The sequence below is a fragment of the Pyricularia grisea genome, assembly GCF_004355905.1.
Source record: "Pyricularia grisea strain NI907 chromosome Unknown Pyricularia_grisea_NI907_Scaffold_2, whole genome shotgun sequence".
Lineage (NCBI taxonomy): Eukaryota > Fungi > Ascomycota > Sordariomycetes > Magnaporthales > Pyriculariaceae > Pyricularia > Pyricularia grisea.
This window is the reverse complement of record NW_022156717.1, coordinates 4,551,135-4,571,074: the sequence shown is the minus strand read 5'-3', so window position 1 is coordinate 4,571,074 and position 19,940 is coordinate 4,551,135. Positions and strand designations below refer to the sequence as shown.

Below are 19,940 nucleotides of genomic sequence, written 5' to 3'. Positions count from 1 at the left end.
ATCGCTTTCAGCTTTCTCCATGCAGCTGGACCAGATACCGGACTACTGCACCCTCTAGTGCTATTTATTCGCACTGACCATAAAACAATGTCAGCCCCAAGCCCTTACCGTAGGGCGATGGACCAGGCGTAGGGCAAGCCATTATGCACTTCAGTTACCAGGGTTACTGCATCTTACAGTCTGCCGAGTTTACAAACCGCGTCCTTATCCAACCAAACGTAAATACATGTACATATATTATGTTCATCTCTAGTTGAAACGCGGTGAAGATCAGGGGCAGGGTATCCCAGTAGGATCCGTAGCGATCTTGAACTACCACCCGTGAGCAGGAGATTGGTAGCAAGTATTACCATGCAATTTACCAAGTATAATACCATTCCAAGCATACCATTATCAAAAAATAGTTCGTTCCATTCATGACTTGCAGTAGGTATAATTAGTAAAGTCGCAGGTAAAATACCTGGCACGGGTGATAATGATGTACCCAAACCCACATGGAAAGCGGAGCTGATCTTTTGAATTTTATCACATCTTTATTTCCAGCCGTGGATCCAATACCAACCAACCCTTTGAGGACGGCCCCCAACCTCCAAGCCCCCTCAATATCCCAGCCGTTCCCTCCCGCTGACTGATTACTAGGGTACCAGAGTACGAAGCACTTACGACGCAACATGGCACCGAGCCATTGCAAAAAAAAAAAAAAAAAAAAAAAAAAACCCCAGTCAAGGGTAGGCTGGACTGGCTGCCACCGCGAGCTTACCCTTCTTGACATTGAACATTTGCTCGTCAACATCCATTTCAGCAGCTCGGTTGTGACATCCGAACTGATCTAAACTCAAGGGAAAGCCTGCGAATCCTCGACGGGAACCACAGACATCATACTAGGGACCTGACATCTTTTAGCTCCTGCGCCCATTAATTGATCCTATTGTAACGGCCTAGGTTTTACGAATTTCGCACATGTATGGTCATCGCTCAATGCTTTGCCGTCTTGCGACCGTTGCACAGCCTTCAAAGAGTTTCAGCAAGGGGATTTCTATTGGTGGTCAAGGCGTCAAAACTTCACTAACGGCGGACAACCCTGCCCTGTGCCTTAGTGCCGTGGAGCCACATCCCAGCATTAGAATGATCCACTCTAGGGGACTGCGCCGTTAATTCGCTGTGACCCCCCAGACTTCTTAATGGCGCACCTGCATTGTACCTGATTGATTGGCACCTTAGTAATTATCGTATTTCCAGTTCTTGGGCGGCTGGTTTCTTCTTTCTCGAGGTCTCACTCAAAAGCGCATCAACTCATCTTCAACCTCCCTCTTTCATGAAAGCGGCTGCGGACGGCAAGGTTTTGTTGCTGTTTCCTTTTTTTTTTTTTGCTTTTTGCCTTTGACAACGCGTGTTTTACTCCTTTGACGATCTCTTTACTTCGATTGCCCGTCGGTCGCAGCTTTCAATCCACTCCTTTTGCTCCATCTCATTTTCTTTCATACTCTCCTTTACTCCCAGTATACTCGAGTACCTATTGCTGGCCCGCAGCTCCTACTCACTCTCGACCCTGTTGCTTACGTTCGACTGTCGCCTCTCCAAGATCGGATTAGATCAGACCATATCAGACCAGGAAATATACAGAGAGATAATCGGACAAAACAACATACTGCAGTGTCTTTGCGACTGTCGGCGCGAATATTTTTGGATTAACGTGATTGATTTCATCGACGATATTACAACTTTCTTCTACGATCATTCTCGATACACAATGCTTGTTTTGTAGCAACCGTTATCCAAGGTCGCTAAGAATTTGCACGTTCACTCTGTTCACGATTCGCACGATTATTTGCGCCACCATTTACGAACTGGAAAACAATCGCGCATGAACCTGGTGCCATTTCTACTACCTACTGCACGCTTGTTGTCTGGGGCTGCATACCCGCGTGGCTGAACAGATAATCAAGACTCTATCTAGTCTTGATCGGGATCGGGGGCATTCTAGAATTGGACCCTGGGACCCACCGAATAGGGGAAAATGCCGTCAATCGACGTCGCCATGGCGAGGAGCCTGGGGGAAGGGACCATGGGCTTAGTGGTAGCCTCACTGCGGCCAGTGCTGGAAAGCAGAGGGATAACCGATTCGGCCAACGATATTAAAAACAGTTTCAGCAGCTGGGACAACTGTATGGCGGCCACATACTGCAAGTGAGTAATCACACTCTAAATGGGACCATGTTGAGTATCTATGTCCATGGGTTCTTGCTAACATGCAGAATTTCTTGTCCCCGCCAGGTGGCCAGTGATCGCCGTCATCGTTGTTGTCGGGCTGATCATACTCTCGGTGGTAACATGTCTGGTCCGTTGTCTGTGTCTGGCAAAGTCTTGTTGCTGTGCCTGTTTCTCTTGCCTCAAATGCTGTGGAAATTGCTGTGGCTGCTGCGACCCGCCCAGAGGAACACCGCACAAGCACCTGGATGAACCTTACCACAACGTGCCTCCTACGCAACCCTACCGCTCACAGGCCCCGATGACAGCAGGGTCGGCTGTGCCCACATCCGCATCCGCGCCGACTGCCTTCGCCGCACACCAACCTCCCAAGTACGCAGATTTCGACATTAGCAAGAAGAGCTCCGGAAACGATGATGCGCTGCCGGCCATGCCAACATGGGACGAATCTGCCACTACGAAGGTCATGGTGGAGGAAACTGTCGAGTTGGAAACAATCAAGAAGCCTGCGGCCTCGACCACTAGTCTGCAACAGCAAAGTGCTCCTTTGATCGGCACTCCAACAGCCGGCCCAGCGAGCCCGATTTCCCCTACCTATCGGGGTAGTCCCTACGGCGCCTACGATGCTGGCGCCCGTGATCCATACAATCGCAACGGCCCTGGCTATGGGCCGTATGGACAGGGATCGGTGCCATCTCTTGACCAGGGATATGGAGCGGCTGGCGCGATGGCACAGGGGCAAGGGAGGATAACCCCCAGCAGCATGAACCCCGGTCCCAGCCCGTATGGTCCCCGTCCCAGCCCGGGCATGGGAGGCAATTACGACGGCTACAACGACCAAGGATATGCTGCGGGAAACCCTCCCAACCCGCCTTATGGTCGTGATTTAGCCAGGAGACCCTCCGCCCCAGGTAATCAAGGGGGATATGGTTACGATGACATGCCCGGAAGGACGCCTTCTGCCCCTCCCATGGCCAACTACGGCTACAACGATGGGTCCAGAAACTCTCCAGCACCACAAGGAGGATATGGCTACAACGGTGGATCCAGGAGATCGCCGGCACCAGAAGGAGATTATGGCTACAACGATGGTTACGACAGCCGACCTCCGCAGCGTGATCAATACTCTCCCCTCGGCTCCCAAAATCCTCCTCCTCAACGCTCTTACACGAGCCCCATGCCAACAGTCCCATCCGTGCCTCCTTTAAACAACAACAGCTATGATTTGAACTCGGCAAGCAATAGGCCGCATCAGGACCAGGGCTATGATAATAGTTATGGTCACCCCCAGCCACAATCTCAGCAGAACACGGGTGGTTACAGAGGGGATAACCGCTCACCTCAACCTTCAGTGCGATCAAACACGGGCGACGCCTCGTACCCGGGCTTCAAGGCTTACCAGCCCAACACCCAGAATGATTACAGGTAGAACACCTTCGCAAGGCCAGTGGCGGCCCATATGGCTCTGCCAAACGTAATGATCAAGTGTGATACCCCATAACTTGCTTTCTCATGAAACATCTGAGTACATTTCCTTGTAAATTTGTTCCATGTACGAGTTACATTTTTATTCATCATGAACGTTGGTTCGTGTAGACACTTGCGAGATTCTCTACAAAAGAAAGAAAAAAGAAAAATAAAAAGAAGAAAAAGCCGGGTTCATGGCTCTTGGGTAAAGGACTATTTTGAAAAGGGATGTACCTCGTGTATCTCGCTCGACTCATTCGCTTCTTTGTATATTTAGACTGACTACAGACTTTTGTATGCCACGTATATCCTGGCTCGATTTCACTATATATAGCAAAACATAATGACTTGATTAGGCACAACTGACTTGTCATGTGTTCTCACCTGTCATGGACATACGTCACAGGGGCCTTGCCTGATCGCATTTTCGCATCGCTGTTGTTTGAAATTGCAACTGGTTTCTGTGTCCTAGTGTTAGCCCAGTGTGACATGATAAACAAACCACATCTCGAAATGCCTTAGATTCAATGACAGAATCACCCTGGAGGCAGTTCCAGTATTATTGATGGCGAAATGCGAAAGTGCTGGATATCAAATGGATATATAATGCGGATGTGAAACTGTCTAACATGCTTTCCTAACAGAACCGTCGTAAATGAAAATAAGCCACGCAAACTGATGATGACAATCAAGGAACTGGAAACATAGGGAATCGCAATTAAGTACATAGGGCCTGATAAAAACAGGTTGAATCTAGCCAAGCTAATGGACCCCCCGTCCGGCTGCTTTTAGCTAAGAGGGCGCGCTGTACTTGACCACCATACAAAAATCAGGATTATGATGAATTGAGGCGTAGACAGATAAGCTGAACAAGCCGCACCGTCGCCACTACTCATGTGGCAAAAGGCCTTTTGATAACAGTGCCTGGCCCTGCTGGTTTCCAGATGTGCTTGCGGACCCTATTATGGTACGCTCATCGTCTCCATCAGTCTCGGGGTCGTATTCCCGATCACGGGGTGTCGCCTTGATACCCCCCTTCGTGCGATTGCCTTGGCCGAGGCTGCTTCCCCTATCCGCAAGCTCCTCTTCGTGGTCATCATCACCACTTTCGCTGAGGCGATCGTATGAATTCTCTCGAGATCCAAACCCGGGTCTCGTTGAGCCCGCGTCCCCGGCTTCGTCTTGTGTTCGCTCTTTGATGAAACTGTCGATGATGTAATACTGCATACCATTCATGATGAGCGGGAATAGCATCATGACGAACACAATCTGCAGCTTCTCGTTGCCCTCTGTCCAGCCAAGCGCCCAGTCTCCGACGTGACCGATCCAGGGGAATACCAAGAAGATTATGAGGACACATATCTTCATGCCAAATAGTCCACAGAAGTATATTATGCTCTGTTTGAGCCACCATTGCCACTTGGGAGGATTGCCGTAGAAGCCCGACTGTATCGACTCGGCAGGCTTACCCAGTGGCGTGTGGGAAACAAAAAAAGTTGTCAGTCGCACGAGAAGGATAAGGATGGGTATTCCGATTGTTGTCTGGAAGCCTCGGGATATGTCTGGTCAGCATGTTGCGGAGAAGAAATACAAAAAAAAAAAAGAAAAAAAAAAAGACAGTCGCGAATAATCATATGAGCAGTTAAGAAGACTCACGTCAATGGCCAAGTTTAGCAGATAGAACGAGCACGGATTTGGCATGTACTTGTCTGCATCAACACCATGGGCCCGAGGTATCAGCCATCTTCTAGCAGCCACAGCCGCAGTAGGGTCCATCTTGATGGACAGACGGCCAGAGGTCAACATTGACATGAAGACGTTGCCGCCGTGCACCAAGACCGAGCCGAAGACCTGCTTCGACGCGTCAAAGAACCAGATCTTGACCGGTCGTTGCGGCCTCTCTTTCCACCTCTTGTACACCAGCACGAGTAGGGCCAAACCACCAAGTGCCAGCTGCACCAAAACGGCGAAAGGCCCCAATAGCCGGCATTCTCCCGAGCCCTCCGGCCCGTCATGCGGTCTGCCCATCGCCGTTGCCGTTGGAGCGGCCATCGTCGCGGTCGGGTTCGTGCTCGCTGTGAGACTGGCAGATAAAGCTGTCGAGATGGCTGCTTTGGCAGTTGCTTGGACGTCGGGAGAAAATATGTCTTTGGCAGCCCTAGCGACCGCGGGTATTATGGCGCCCTGTAAATCCTGCATGATCTGTGGCGCGCTGGGTCCGAGCCTCGCAGACGGGGGTGGGCTGCGGATTTCGACGAGGCGTGCTGGCAAGGATCGGCAAACAACGTCGATTTATTGATTGTCGGCAAACGGGGTAACAAGAAGTAAAAATGCGCACGGGGAGCGGCGGGAGTGTCTCGAGGGTGTAGCACGCTGGCTCGGGTTGAAAATAAACGCAGACTAGACCGGGTCAGTAGTCATATGGCGTGGTGAGTTGTTGGCTTAGTCTAGGTAGTGTATCGAATGTCTGATGTACCCAAGGAAGTAGGCAGGTAATCACAGCGAAAAGTTTTGTCTATGTCATGCAAAAAAAAAAAAAAAAAAAGGCGACAGTGAACTGCAACACAGATGAAAAGAAAGTCGCGGGAATAAACAGACAGCGTTACTTGAACGTCGAAGCGAAAAAAAGAAGTCAAGTATGATTTGTGACAGAAAACAAGAGGAAAGTAAAGGTAGCCAGCTAATTACCCGTAAGCTGGTAGAGAAAAAAAACGCCACAAGAAGGTACGTAGGGGCGAAGGATGCTGAGTGTGAACGTGAGCGTGAGCGGTCGGCACGGCGGCAAAGTATAGTGTGGGCGGAGTTGACGATGGCCTGTGGATATTACGGCTAGCCTAGCCGAATTGCAATGTACCATTCATTACCAAGGCATTAGATGCACGAGGCGCTTGGTAAATTGCAGGCACCAAACAGGCACCTGTGCCACTTGTAAATTCTAGTGGGTGGGTGGGTCGCTGTGCCTGCTATCGTGTTCGGGTGGCAGTGAACCACCACTACTGAAGCCACTAAAGCCACTGAAGCCGCTGTAGCTGGTGGCTCCAGGAACCCCCTGGATCATACAGAGGTGGGGGAATCTGGGCTAAGATGGGAGTTGATACTAGAGTCTAGGGGTACATTGAAAATCACTCCGAGCATTATTGTGTGCTTATTTACATGTGAAATATCTTCCTAACCTACATATTATGTACTGTAGTTGGTACATAGATAGGTAAGGTAGATACCTACCTCAACCTATGTACCTAGGTAGATATGGAGGTAGGGAGATTGAATGTTGGCGGGGTTCAGAAGTTAAACTTGTTGTATGAGGTTAACACTTTAGGCATAGCGATCGAGTTTTAATTGATTTAGCACCGGGAACAAAAGCCAAAAAGCTAAAATGACGTGCTGGGCTTCGGACGATTCGTCGCCTGTACGGGGTCCTTGGCAGAACTTAACAATAACTCATTCAATCTCCATAACATACCATCTTCATTGGATCGCCAGAGTCCGACAGCAACTTTGTTTGTATGTGCTGTTGGAAGGCCAAGTCGATTTGCTGGTTTCAGAAGTTGGCAAACTTTGTCTCTCAATAATATACCCTGTGGCAGCCAAGTCTTAACTGATTATTGAGACATTCCTGAGCCACCATCCCAACGTCTTGGATTTTCATCTTCCGTGTGACCAGACAAAAAGCAACACCTTTTTTTTCCCCCTCCCGCCGACAAGTTGAAGAACTGAGCAAGGGGCATAGATGGTGACAACGTCTCTGTACTAAGACATAGTTTTTTGATTTCATTGTACACATGAACGCACAAGAGAAGAACCGGAGAGAGTGAGAGAAAGGACAAACAACGAGTGAGCCTACAAGTCTCGGTATGAAATGACACAAAGCCCGAAATCGTAAATAAGTACACACCCTGTAGAAACAGAGTTTAAGTAATGATTTGTTTCCACGAGAGCTAGGCTTGATCTGTATCCATAGTCCCCAACAGTGTAGTTGAGGACACGCCCATCGCAGTGATAGAAAAACAAAAATGACATCTCGCATTGCGGTCGATCCTAGTATCATCAAGAACCGCGCATAAAAGTCAATGGCCATGTACGTAAGCCAGGTCATTTGCAGGATTGAGCTAGGCGCATTCCTGTACAGTCGGAAGAAACTTCCGCGCAAAATAGGACACTGGGCTTCGTGAGGTACGCCCTGCGGCCATTGGAGGTCTGCCCTGCTTGGGCGACGCTGCTTTGCTGCCCGCAAGATCTTTAGTCACCAGTCCTAGAGACTTTGAAGATGATGACGGCGATCCGACGGGCGATTTAGGTGATTGTGAAGACGGACCTGCAGACTGCCGAGTTTTCGAAGTCTGCGAGGCGCCAGCAGGCCCGTCGAATTGTCAATCGATGCCGTGCTGCTTCTTGAGCTGAGCTAAATTCTCCTTGCGGGCCTCGAGGTCCTCTTTTGACCTGGCCATCTTCTCGGGCTGGTGATATAGTACTGCAGGTTGATGGCAAGAGGTTAGTGGGTTGTTGACGGGCTTCACCGGCTCTTTCTTTATGCCAGGAAAGAATCGACATACCAACGAGATAGCGATTCTGGAAGTTGAAACCGTTGAGCTTGTCACAGGCTTGCTTGGCATCCATTACATCTTCATAGACAACGAAGGCGGTTCCCTTGGTGTTCGATGCAATGCCCTGTCGCACTTGGCTGCAAGACAGGAGATATAACTAGTTAGATTCCATGATACAAATCGACATGACAGGGGGAATAGACGACAGCTCCTACTCCGAGAGGCGCCTGGTAGACAAGAAAATATGAAATCGCGTACCGGATGGGCCCGAACTTCCCAAAGAGGTCGAACAGCTCTTCAGGAGTTACGTTGTAGCTTAGATTCTTTACGAATAAAGCTCTGTGAAAAAAAGAACTCGGACGGTCAGTAGAGCGCGTGAAAACGGCGACTTGCGATGAGAAAGATAGGCTTGGCGACGTTTCTAATCAGGCGGGCTTCCGTCACGGTGTCCGGCTGGACCAGTGACGGAGGATGGATCGTCGACTTTCTCGGCCTCGGTTGACGCGGATGACAATGCTTGACTGAAAGACGAATGGCAAATTGATTAAACGTACCGGTTGACCTCCGGGGCAAGCTTGCCGACTCGACTCATATCTTGGCGACGGGTTTTGATGTATACACGTGCGCGGTCCAAAGGATGGCTGTAGGTAATCGCTGGGGTAGATGTGATGGGTTGGAAAAAAGCAGGTGATGTAGTAAAGTGAAAGCGGCGAGGATGGGCCGGTAGGTTTGGGGATTTGGTCAGCCGCGAATTCCCCAGTTCTAGCGGTCGAGCCAAGCCGATGGGCTGGCGCCTCCTTCAACGATCTAATCAATCACGTGATGCAGCCTGATCCAGCTGACTGACTGACACGAACACCCCATCTCGTGCCATGCATTGCTACTTCCGATTGGGGATGTGGGAAAGTGACGCGTAATTGCTAGAAGGCCTATCCTGGCTGGCCAGTTACATTGATGATGAGACAATGCGGCAAGTTGTTTTTGATTGCCTGAAATCGCCCTGCATGTTCAATTTCTTTCGATAAACACTTCCTCCTTGCGTACCTGCAGATTTGACTGAGAACATCCCATGTTCAGCAGTTGAGGTGCAGACTAAGCAGGTACCTCATGTGGAGGACCATCCCTCTGAAAATAATGTTTATGCTAGGAGTCTCATCTTGTTTGAGCCAATTGAACCAAGCTACCTCTATTACTAGGCACCTGTAGGTACTTTGTGAATCTACCGTAGCTGGTTAACAGGTTTTGGTCCCGTTCAACGGCGTAACGAAACCGAATACTGGTAAACAAACTCGCGGTGGGCTTTAAACACATGCACGGAATGGGTCAGGAACTATGCATGACCCGGTTTTATCTACAATAGGTACGGTAGTCAAAGACAGATAGGTACCTACCTTCCTGCCTACTATAACAACTTACCAGGGTAGGTACCTACCTAAACTACCAAATAACATTTCGGTAGTCAGGCAGACAGAAGAGTCCCAACTCCTCAAGCCTGACTTCTTCAGAGCAAGATCTAACATTATGAGTCGATCCTGAGTCGATCCTTTATGAGTGACACATCTGTCGAAAGTCGCGTGGAAAGTCTGTTGTATGCTATCTGGAGATTCGGTCTGGTTGTCCGATTGGACCTTATCCATACTGTACACGACCGCCCCTCTATTACTTCGTAGTTATCAGCTCGATGGATCTGACGATTTTGATCATCAATGCCGATTGGTTGGTGTAATACTGACTCCATTCTCTCGGTTGCCAGTGCACATCCACCCCGGCCAGTCGAATGTACTCACTATTGGTTACCTGGAAACTCGCCCCGCTGGTGCTTCCCTGTTGCAGCCAGTGCAAATCAGTGCATGCCAGTCTCGACAAGCTTGCTACCAGAAAGAAGCACAGGTAGCAACGGCCGCTAGCAACGGCACCCGGCCAAGTTCCTTCCGGCACCTACTACAATCCATGCATCAACAACAACAACAACGCCTAACAAGGCTTCCCTACTCTTCTTCTTTGGGAAGCTATTCGCTCCTTCACGCTCACTTCATTTCCGCCTTTGATACGAACGACTGGACAATTCAAGGCACAGATTCTTGGTTGCTGGCCTTTGCCCACAGCAAACTATCAGACGGTTTCACTCAATAGCCACCGATCAATCGTGCATTGCCCACAATATCCATCCCGACCAAGAGCCTGCCGCAGTAGCTGGTACTAAGCGTCCTGGATGCAATGCCGTCCGTGACGCAGCAAGAGCCGATGGTTTGCACCTCGAAGAAGCGGAGGCGAGAGGAGGACGACAGCGCAGAGCCCGAAGAAAATCGGCATGCATACAACTCAGCTGTACAATACAAGATAACTACAACTACGTCCTTGCCACGACAGCACCACTATCATGCCGCCGACCGAGCCATTCTCATGACGAGCAGCGGCCAGCTGCTGCACCAAGACGAACATACCCACAATGCTTTGTTTGCGAGAAAGACATTGGTTCCACTTCAGACCGCTACAAAGAGGCTTCGTATGGACGGCGAACCTGCAGACGGGGATCACAATTTAAGCCGAGACCAACATCGTCGGATAATAGCGGCTGCCCAAGTCCGCCAGCCAAAAGTAGCACATATCTCTTCAATATCCTTTCACGAAGCACTCCAGCAAACTAGCCACAGCTCTCGGCCATATCCACCGGCAAGAACGACTTCAGCACCAGCGCCTGCTACGTCTACTCTTGCGCCCTGCCACATCTGTCAAAGACGGCCCACGAAGAAATCGGACCTGGACTCTTTTGCCGACTGTGAGGGATGTGGCATGCGGACTTGTTATGTTTGCATACGCGAGTGCCTGGGCTGGGATAGGGAGGAACACGACCACGTCGACCCATCGTCGATGCCTATGGAAGACGTCGATGAACGAGGGGCTGCCAACTGCATGGGAGGAAACGAGGACAATGGATCTTCTCGGACTTGGCCAAGACCAGGCACCTGGGGTCACCGCCAGATGGTATGCAGTCGGTGTTGCGTGGAGGAAGGCGTAGACGGAGACGTCATTTGTCTTGGATGTTTACAACGTTGATGCGTTTGTATAAAGACAACGCCAGAGGAGTTTGCTCTGCTGCAAACAGCGCATTCTGCGGTGATATGTGTCGATTTGTAGTACTACTTAGTCTCGAGACGCACATGATCCCACAGTAGCAAAGCCTTTTCCCAAACACGACTTGTACTTCACTCGACAACGGTCGCTCGAGGCTACTACCCAGCGTAAATCCTCGATCAGTACTGGAGACTTGTGGGCCAATGGGAAAGACAGACAAAGCTCGCTTGGCTGGTAGAAGGATGGGACTGGCTCAACCGGGCTTCAACTTCACATTTTTTGTGGATATTTGCTATGGCTGTCTGGTTGGATCCCATGGATTACAGGACATGGAAGAAATTCGGGAAAGGATACGCCAACGCGAAGCTACAAGACGTGATGCACGAGAAATGGATGATGTCCACGCCGGATGACAGGGCTCGATTTCGCATCGAAGTTGCGTCCCGGTGATGACTTGAAGGTCACATTATGGACCGGATGGGGGAGACGGGTGAACCAAACACAGGATACTCAGGACTCGGAATAACTTCGTTCATAAGAACCTAATGTATATAGCAGATCACGCACATTCACCCGCCTAAGATCTCATCTAAAGATTCATGAAATCAAGTACCGTGGTACCTGGGGAAGTGTGTCTAACTACTAGTACAACCAGTGCGTACCTGGGTTCCTGACTAAAACTATGCGCCTGACGCCGTTTGCCGCAGGCCTTCATGCAAGCCGTCTTTCCCAACGCAATGCAAGAACAGAATGATTAGTTGTACTGCATGTATGAGGCAGTAGAGTTGAACTTGAGGTTGCCCTTGATGACCTTCTCGACCGCGCTGAGGAAGTCCTTCTCCGTTGCCACCTTCCTCCTGGCCCTGATGGCAAACATGCCGGCCTCTGTACACACGCTTCGGAGCTCGGCACCTGTGGCGTTGGGGCAGAGGCGGGATATAAGCTCCCAGCGGATGTCACGCTCGACCGACATGCTCTTGGCGTGAATCCTGAGGATGTTGGCACGCCCCTCGAGGTCAGGCAGAGAAAACTCGATCTTGCGGTCGATACGTCCAGGTCTCATGAGAGCGGGGTCGAGAGTGGAAGGCCTGTTGGTTGCAAACATGACCTTGATATTTCCGCGAGCATCGAAACCATCAAGCTGGGTAATCAGCTCCAGCATAGTGCGTTGAACTTCGTTGTCACCACCGGCACCGTCGTCAAACCGTGCTCCACCAACAGCGTCGATTTCGTCGAAAAAGATAATGCATGCCTTTTTCGTCCTTGCCATCTCGAACAACTCCCTAACCATACGGGCACCCTCGCCGACGTACTTCTGCACCAGCTCGCTTCCAATGACACGGATGAACGTGGCATCTGTCCTGTTTGCAACCGCCCGAGCGCACAACGTCTTGCCTGTTCCAGGAGGGCCGTAGAGCAACGCACCCTTTGGCGGGTCGATGCCGAGGTTGACGAATCGCTCTGGTGACAGCAATGGCATCTCGACAACCTCACGAAGCTTCTCGACTTGCTCCTTGCAACCACCGACGTCACCGTAGGTTACGTCGGGCTTCTCTTCGACGGTCATCATGGTAACGCTGGCATCGATCTTCGGGGGCAAAGGCAGGAGGATTTGGTATTTGTTCCTGTCCACGCCAACACGCATCCCTTCCTCGATATCCGTCGGACTAACGCGCTCGCCAAGCTGCACGACGAATTTGGCAATCTGCTTAACGTTGATGACATATTTGCTCTTCGACTCGTCCTTTTCGTCCTGGATGATCTTGGTACACCGCGCTACCTGAAGCGGTTGCTCCTCCAACATCCGTTGTCGGTCGGCAGCTACATCCCAGAGATGTGGTGGCGCGAGTCCTGTGTCCGATTCCTGGAAGTTTATCAGCCATTTCTGGCCTTTGAGATGCAGGGCAAATCCAAGGCTGGAAACCTCCACTTAAGGCACACATACCTTGACACCGATCTTCTCGTCAACACTCTGCTGCTTCTCTTTTATTTGTTGTTCCAGTTTCTTCAAAGCGGCGCCGTAAGGTGCAGCGCCGTATGTCTTGAGAACCTGGATATCTCTGTGTGGCGAGATGCGTTAGAGTAGAGGGACATACAATTCGCGGCGGAACAAATGACAGGGCGCGACGAACTCATCGGAAAGAGGTGTGATCTTCTTCTCCTCAATCTCGTCATCTGCGAAGTTCTTCTGGTACTTTTCCCAGTTCTGACCCGTGGCGGAAGGCTATCGGTCAAGTTAGTATGGAGCGGGCGGCGGGCAGCTATATGTGGTTTGTGGGAACCGCATACCATGATTGTGTTGGGGATTGAGAATCCCGGGATCTGGTGGGAATGATGCGACGATCAGGAATCGGGTTTGCGTCTCGTTCTGACAATCTAACGGTCGATACAAGCTGCTCGGTTGTGAGTTTGCTGTGATTAATTCAAATACTGGTTGATTTGCAAGCGACGGTCTTGGTTGTTGTTTGGATGGTGTTTCGTGGACTCAAAGGTATGGCACCTAAGGCACAGTACGTCGTAATCAGTCCGTTGCCTTCGATGGGAGCTGCACGAGTTGGGATTGGCGGGCTGCTTGGCAAAGCGCAGTCCTACCCTGTCCGATTACAGGCTAGTGGCGGCTGCGGCTGTTATACGCGCTCGGCTGCTATTACCACGCCTGGTCAACCGAAATCATTCAAGCCGCAAGTTTTAAAGCCACCACAGTGCCTGGAAAGTCGGGTAGGAACTAGAAGTGGATTATCATAATTGAAAAAGTCTACATTGGCCGCCATAAAAAAATTTCAATAGAATGTTCAAGCCAAAATATAATAATCTTGAATGCCGTCGCTTGGGGTTTGTTCAAGGGTGTGTGGCTAAGGCCGGTAGTGGAAGAACCTCTTCGGAGCTTACAAAAAAAAAGTTGGCGGGTCCTCAGCTCCAGCATCGCGGCGGGACAGGAGCAACGAATTCACATCAACCCCACCAGAGGCAAGCAGCGAAGCACCAGCACCAGCAGTTATCCCCAGCATCCGAACTATAACCAACCGCGCGGGGAGATTGGTAGCTTGCAGGAGTTAGCAATCAGAACTTTTCAAATTTATTTGTCGATTCTCATCTCGCGAAGATGGCGACCACCGCACCAGCAGGAGCAAATACCGCCAACGCGGCTTTCCGGGTATGCGCCAACCGCTGATGATATGGGAGCGGTGCAGACCGCAAAAGGCCACGGCTAACGATGAAACCAACAGGACAAGGAAAAGCCGATTGCTGTGCGCTCTTCCAACATCGTGGCTGCTAGAGGTATGAAGCCACAAGTTCTGTCACCGCTACACTGAAGAGCGACACACTGACGGATCCTCCTACTATTACTCAGCTGTCGCCGATGCCATCAGGACATCCCTTGGCCCTCGTGGCATGGACAAGATGATTCGAAGCGGCAAGGGCGAAACCATCATCACAAATGACGGCAGCACAATGTTGAAGAGCATGTCTGTCATGCACCCAACAGCCAAGATGCTGGTCAACCTCTCCAACGCTCAGGACGTCGAAGCTGGAGACGGTACCACATCGGTTGTTGTCATCTGTGGCAGTCTCCTCGGTGCCGCCGACCGACTTCTCTCCAAGGGCATTCATCCATCTGTCATATCCGAGTCCTTCCAAAGGGCGGCAGCAGCCTCTGTAGAGGTCCTCCACGAGATGTCGCAACCTATCGCTCTTACAGACACCGCTGCCCTGCTTCAGGCAGCAAACACATCACTCTCCTCAAAGATTGTATCGCAATACTCAGGCCTCCTGGGTCCGATGGCCGTCAATGCAGTCACCAAGACCATCGATCTCAAGACTGCAGACAATGTGGACCTGAAAAACATCCGTATAATAAAGAGGGTCGGCGGAACCATCGAAGACAGCGAACTGGTTGACGGTGTTGTTCTGACGCAGCCTGTCTTGAAGAACGCCGGTGGTCCTATTAGGATGGAGAAGGCAAAGATTGGTCTGATCCAGTTCCAGCTGAGCCCTCCCAAGCCGGATGTACGTCCAAGAGTGTGCTCCCTTTGTGATTTTTCGTGTGGCTAACGGATAATTCTTAATTTCCATAGATGGAGAACACTATTTCGGTAAACGACTACAGGCAGATGGATAAGATCGTCAAGGAGGAGCGTCTTTACCTGCTCAACCTTGTCAAGAAGATCAAGAAGGCCAAGTGCAACGTTCTTCTGATCCAAAAGTCTATTCTACGTGATGCGGTCAACGAGTTGTCTCTGCACTTCCTCGCCAAACTGAACATCCTAGCAATCAAGGACATTGAGCGAGATGAGGTTGAGTTTATTTGCAAGTCCACCGGCTGCAAGCCCATCGCCGATATCGATTCTTTCACCGAGGACAAGTTGGGCACCGCAGACCTGATCGAGGAGACGCAGTCTTCGGGCAGCCGGTTGGTGAAGATCACAGGCACGAAGTCGACAGGCAAGACGATCAGCGTGGTTGTGCGCGGCGCCAACTCGCTGATTCTCGACGAGGCAGAGCGATCACTACACGATGCGTTGTGCGTGGTGCGATGCTTGGTCAAGAAGAAGGCTTTGATTGCGGGTGGCGGCGCGGCGGAGATAGAGATCGCGGCCCAGCTATCACGCCGCGCGCGTGAGCTCACTGGAACCGAGGCTATCTGTTGGAAGGCCTTTGCAGATGCGCTCGAGGTGGTGCCTACAACACTTGCAGAAAACGCTGGCCTCAACAGCATCAAAGTAGTGACAGATTTGAGGCATCGTCACGAGATGGGCGAGAAGAATGCAGGCGTGAGCATCAAATCAGGAGGTGTCAACTCCAACATCGCGAAGGAGAATGTACTGCAACCTCTCCTTGTCAGCACGAGTGCCATTGAGCTCGCTGCGGAGACTGTCAAGATGATTCTCCGCATTGATGACATTGCGCTCAGCAGGTAGACGGGAATAGGAATCTTTGATTTCATCTGCGCTGCATACTTCCCGACAGATACTGGAGGGAGTTCACGCCGAAGCTCAGGCGCCAGGCATAGAGAAAAAATGAAGTCTTGGTCATAGAATATTTGCGGTTCACAAGTATGTGAGGATTTAATTTTTTTTCCCTTCTTTTAAGAACTGTAAAACAAAATACAACAAAATAACGACGGGACGAGACAAGCATCTGCATCTACCGATTCAGCCGGGAACTCTCTCTACTTGTCGAACGCACAGTAGCTACTCACCAACTTTAGGATTCCCCTTGTCTAATAACCGTTTAAGGCCTGTGCCGACGGGGTTCGAACTTTTGGCTAAAGTCTGCGGATGGAAAGAGGCGCTGCACCTTTCTGTTGACCTAATTTGTGACCATCCCCTGAAGAGGGTGGCCAGCAGCCTTTCTCTATGGTCTACATGCATTCACATTTGTTATTCGTTAATTCCAGTCAGCCCATTTCAGCCAAGCCGAGCTATAATCCTACGGTAAATTTTACAGTCCCTGTATTTGTGTATTTTGGTTGGAAGCTGCTGTATGTGGCAAAGGCGGCCTTGTTTTTAAACATGCCTAGATAGATGGTACGCTCCGGCGCAAGACGTTGGCTGAGGAGGATATCATAAGGTCAATAGTGCTACCTGAGTAAGCACCAGTTCTTTTCTCTCCTTTAATTTCAGGTACGAATTAGACAATATCATGAGACACCATGGTTCGGCATTGGGTCGCATTAATGGTCTTGTTCGTTCAGAAATGACGTTCGGTTAAGATATAAACCCAAACTCCAAAATTTATTTACAAATCTGACCTCGGTATCGACAAAACCCTGGCTCATATCTTTCCATGTAACTTGAAGACCGCCATATCAGCTAATGGTAATCATTAATAATGCCACTTAACATCGTATGTGTAGTGCGTTGTGGATCATTGAGTGAGGAAGTTTGTATCATTGGTCAGCCCTATGCAACTTATGTGGGGTTGAGAAGCAGTAGTTGATCGTTTCCCGAAGTAAACTTCGCGTTCGCAATTTCAAATCCAAGAACCACGTCCCCCCCAAAACCTCAACGACAATCCACCCTTTTCAGCATTAAAACTGTCACCCTCAGTGTTTCTCAACGACACCGACGACAGATTTTGAAGTCAAAATTCATAGCAAGCGACAAAGATGGCTCCGCTAGACCTGGAGGAGATCCTCAAAAAGCACAAGGCCGCCAAGGCCGAGGCTGCAAAACCACGCTTCATCCCGAGAGGTCAGCGCAAAAAGATGGAAGAAGAGAAAAAGTTAAAAGAGGAGGAAGAACAAAAGCGCCAACGGGAGGAATTGCAAAAAACACGGGGCGAGCTGCAAAAGGCGCGCGAGGAGCTTGCGGGGCTTCAGCAAATGAGGCGCCAGGAGCAATCTAGGAGTCGGCAATCCGAGTCCGTCCCTACAGGACCTCGCGCCATGCGCTCGTACGATGATGACAACTACAATGGTAACGGTAGCTCCAGTAACAGAAGCAGCAACAACAACAACAACCAGAGAGACAGACACGATGCGAATACCAAAACCAACGGTAGTCGAAGCGCAGAGGAGGTTCAAGAGGAGAAGAAGTACCTTGAAAGGTACACAGGCCCACCTGCCAAAGTCAGCACATTCTCGGCCAACAAGAAGCGGAGGCGAACGACAGACCAAAAATTTAACTTTGACTGGGATCCCAAGGATGATACAAGCCAGCCTTGGCGCTATGAGGGGACGGGAGCTCATGACCGGAGTGCCAATGGGGCTACAGAGCAAGTCAGGAGAAAGAAGGCCACAAGGGATTACAACGACCCTAGGCTTGTGCCTTGGCAAGATAAGGAGCTCTCTCAGATGACGCCCAGAGACTGGCGTCTCTTCAAAGTCAACCTTGAGATTGTGACAAAGGGCAACAATATTCCGAATCCGATGCGGTTCTGGGAAGAGTCCAACCTGCCTCACGTACTCAAAGATACCATCAAACAGGTTGGATACACTGAGCCAACTCCGGTTCAGCGTGCTGCCATCCCCATTGCCCTTCAATGCCGCGACTTGATAGGAATATCAAAGACCGGTTCCGGTAAAACTGCAGCTTTCGTTTTGCCCATGCTGTCTTATATCGAGCCACTACCTCCGCTCAACGAGTTTACAAAGACCGAAGGTCCGTATGCCTTGATTTTGGCACCTACCCGAGAACTGGCAACGCAGATCCAGGCTGAGGTCATCAAGTTTGCGACGCGCATGGGATTTACTGTGGTCTGTCTTATTGGAAACAAGAGAACTATCGAGGAAGATGCCTTTGCCCTGCGCAACGGTGCAGAGATCATCGTAGCCACCCCTGGTCGGTTGGTCGACTGTCTTGAGAGGCACTTGCTGGTCCTTTCGCAGTGTTCATACGTTGTTCTCGATGAAGCAGACCGTATGGTTGATGGAGGATTTGAGGATTCCATCCACAAGATTCTTGCTGCGCTACCGCCATCAAACGGGAAGCCAGACGACCGGGACGCCGAGGATCCAAACATCATGTCCAAATTCCTGACACCCAATCTCCGATACCGGCAGACTGTCATGTATTCAGCCACGATGCCGCCCAGCGTCGAAAGAATCGCCAAGAATTACCTCAAACATCCGGCAATGGTTACAATCGGAACCATTGGTGAGGCTGTTGACACGGTAGAACAGCAAGCCATGTGGGTAGTCAGTGAGGACGAGCGGCGCAACAAACTCAGGGCCATGCTTAACACGTACGGTACCGGGAAGCTTGTCATTGTCTTCGTCAACACCAAGAGTAATTGTGACGCAGTTGCCAAGGATCTTAAGTCATCGAATTTCTCAGCCGTCACCCTGCACGGAAACAAGACGCAGGATCAACGTGAGGCCGCACTTCAGTCGTTCCGTGATGGCAGGACAAATGTTCTCGTGGCCACTGACGTGGCTGCACGTGGTTTGGATATTCCCGACGTATCGCTCGTCATTAACTTCAACATGGCGGGCACAATCGAGGTGTACACTCACCGTATCGGACGTACTGGACGTGCTGGCAAAGAAGGTATGGCTATTACATTCTGCGGCCCCGAGGATCATGGGGTGCTGTACCACTTGAAGCAAATCATGAGTAAGAGTCAAATGTCCAAGGTTCCTCCTTGGCTGAAGGATCATCCAGAGGCACAATCCAAGCCTACGTTTTAAGGTTGGGGCAAACGCAGATGTTTCTACCGCGTTAATCTCTTTTACCCGGATTACTGTATCCGTAGCTCTTTGACAAATATACCCATGATGCTTTTTTTTTTTTTATGCTCCACCGAAGAGTATGGCATTCGGCTTCAACGAAACAATTCTCAAATATGCTGGCGGGTTGTCTTTGATCCCATGGTATCTGGATGCGGACCAATCCCCTAACTTAGTCTCGTGCGGCAGCAGCCCCTGTAGAGTCCCGCTGGTGAAGTGTTCCAAGCGCTGTACAGCCAAGACAAGTCGGCAGTCAATTGGCTTTGTCATGACAATTCCGAATCTAAGTTATATTGCTGGGTTGAGTATTCAAAAGCTTGAAGTGGCCGCAAGCTGTGTCATTGATACTTTTCGATTTGGAGTTTGACATGTGTATAATTAAGGGAGAAAGAAAAAAAAGAAAAAAAAAAAAAGAGAGAGAGAGAGAGAAGACAAAATATAACTTGCCTGTCTCGAATTATATATTATACCCAGCA

General features: G+C 50.3%; 7 protein-coding genes across 7 annotated transcripts; 4 read left to right on the top strand and 3 right to left on the bottom strand.

Moving 5' to 3' along the window:
- Nucleotides 1-1,304: 1,304 nt before the first annotated feature.
- Nucleotides 1,305-4,034, top strand: PgNI_03922 (uncharacterized protein). Its single transcript, XM_031123974.1, has 2 exons — nucleotides 1,305-2,187; nucleotides 2,275-4,034. The coding sequence occupies exons 1-2, from the start codon at nucleotides 2,018-2,020 to the stop codon at nucleotides 3,635-3,637; spliced, it is 1,533 nt and encodes a 510-aa protein (XP_030984600.1). The 5' UTR covers nucleotides 1,305-2,017; the 3' UTR covers nucleotides 3,638-4,034.
- A 224-nt stretch (nucleotides 4,035-4,258) lies between these two features.
- On the bottom strand, nucleotides 4,259-6,220 carry PgNI_03921 (uncharacterized protein). Its single transcript, XM_031123973.1, has 2 exons — nucleotides 5,332-6,220; nucleotides 4,259-5,217 (listed from the first exon to the last, which is right to left on the bottom strand). The coding sequence occupies exons 1-2, from the start codon at nucleotides 5,872-5,874 to the stop codon at nucleotides 4,564-4,566; spliced, it is 1,197 nt and encodes a 398-aa protein (XP_030984597.1). The 5' UTR covers nucleotides 5,875-6,220; the 3' UTR covers nucleotides 4,259-4,563.
- Nucleotides 6,221-6,981: 761 nt separating this feature from the next.
- Nucleotides 6,982-8,941, bottom strand: PgNI_03920 (uncharacterized protein). Its single transcript, XM_031123972.1, has 4 exons — nucleotides 8,774-8,941; nucleotides 8,478-8,558; nucleotides 8,229-8,356; nucleotides 6,982-8,146 (listed from the first exon to the last, which is right to left on the bottom strand). The coding sequence occupies exons 1-4, from the start codon at nucleotides 8,809-8,811 to the stop codon at nucleotides 8,046-8,048; spliced, it is 348 nt and encodes a 115-aa protein (XP_030984598.1). The 5' UTR covers nucleotides 8,812-8,941; the 3' UTR covers nucleotides 6,982-8,045.
- Nucleotides 8,942-10,122: 1,181 nt separating this feature from the next.
- On the bottom strand, nucleotides 10,123-13,812 carry PgNI_03918 (uncharacterized protein). The gene is made up of 4 exons (XM_031123970.1): nucleotides 13,584-13,812; nucleotides 13,427-13,518; nucleotides 13,240-13,354; nucleotides 10,123-13,158 (listed from the first exon to the last, which is right to left on the bottom strand). The coding sequence occupies exons 1-4, from the start codon at nucleotides 13,584-13,586 to the stop codon at nucleotides 12,049-12,051; spliced, it is 1,320 nt and encodes a 439-aa protein (XP_030983430.1). The 5' UTR covers nucleotides 13,587-13,812; the 3' UTR covers nucleotides 10,123-12,048.
- PgNI_03919 (uncharacterized protein) lies at nucleotides 10,437-11,276 on the top strand (the record flags this gene model as incomplete). The annotated part of the gene is made up of 1 exon (XM_031123971.1): nucleotides 10,437-11,276. One exon carries the CDS (start codon nucleotides 10,437-10,439, stop codon nucleotides 11,274-11,276), a length of 840 nt encoding a protein of 279 aa, XP_030983431.1.
- Nucleotides 13,813-14,250: 438 nt separating the features above from the next.
- PgNI_03917 (uncharacterized protein) lies at nucleotides 14,251-16,793 on the top strand. Its single transcript, XM_031123969.1, has 4 exons — nucleotides 14,251-14,448; nucleotides 14,522-14,573; nucleotides 14,647-15,302; nucleotides 15,371-16,793. The coding sequence occupies exons 1-4, from the start codon at nucleotides 14,398-14,400 to the stop codon at nucleotides 16,211-16,213; spliced, it is 1,602 nt and encodes a 533-aa protein (XP_030983439.1). The 5' UTR covers nucleotides 14,251-14,397; the 3' UTR covers nucleotides 16,214-16,793.
- Nucleotides 16,794-17,403: 610 nt separating this feature from the next.
- Nucleotides 17,404-19,425, top strand: PgNI_03916 (uncharacterized protein; the record flags this gene model as incomplete). The annotated part of the gene is made up of 1 exon (XM_031123968.1): nucleotides 17,404-19,425. The coding sequence occupies one exon, from the start codon at nucleotides 17,404-17,406 to the stop codon at nucleotides 19,423-19,425; it is 2,022 nt and encodes a 673-aa protein (XP_030983438.1).
- Between the last annotated feature and the right edge of the window lie 515 nt (nucleotides 19,426-19,940).

Bases quoted from the DNA above. Each gene is read 5' to 3' on its own strand.
- PgNI_03922 (XM_031123974.1), top strand. From the start codon at position 2,018: ATGCCGTCAATCGACGTCGCCATGGCGAGGAGCCTGGGGGAAGGGACC. The intron at 2,188-2,274 runs GTGAGTAATCAC...TGTCCCCGCCAG, and splicing joins ATGGCGGCCACATACTGCAA to GTGGCCAGTGATCGCCGTCA.
- PgNI_03921 (XM_031123973.1), bottom strand. From the start codon at position 5,874: ATGCAGGATTTACAGGGCGCCATAATACCCGCGGTCGCTAGGGCTGCC. The intron at 5,218-5,331 runs GTGAGTCTTCTT...CGAGGCTTCCAG, and splicing joins TGCTAAACTTGGCCATTGAC to ACAACAATCGGAATACCCAT.
- PgNI_03920 (XM_031123972.1), bottom strand. From the start codon at position 8,811: ATGAGTCGAGTCGGCAAGCTTGCCCCGGAGGTCAACCG. The intron at 8,357-8,477 runs GTACGCGATTTC...CCTGTCTTGCAG, and splicing joins GGGAAGTTCGGGCCCATCCG to CCAAGTGCGACAGGGCATTG. The intron at 8,147-8,228 runs GTATGTCGATTC...ATCAACCTGCAG, and splicing joins CCAGAATCGCTATCTCGTTG to TACTATATCACCAGCCCGAG.
- PgNI_03918 (XM_031123970.1), bottom strand. The intron at 13,355-13,426 runs GTTCGTCGCGCC...CTCGCCACACAG, and splicing joins ATCACACCTCTTTCCGATGA to AGATATCCAGGTTCTCAAGA. The intron at 13,159-13,239 runs GTATGTGTGCCT...ATAAACTTCCAG, and splicing joins ACGAGAAGATCGGTGTCAAG to GAATCGGACACAGGACTCGC.
- PgNI_03917 (XM_031123969.1), top strand. From the start codon at position 14,398: ATGGCGACCACCGCACCAGCAGGAGCAAATACCGCCAACGCGGCTTTC. The intron at 14,574-14,646 runs GTATGAAGCCAC...ACTATTACTCAG, and splicing joins CAACATCGTGGCTGCTAGAG to CTGTCGCCGATGCCATCAGG. The intron at 15,303-15,370 runs GTACGTCCAAGA...TAATTTCCATAG, and splicing joins TGAGCCCTCCCAAGCCGGAT to ATGGAGAACACTATTTCGGT.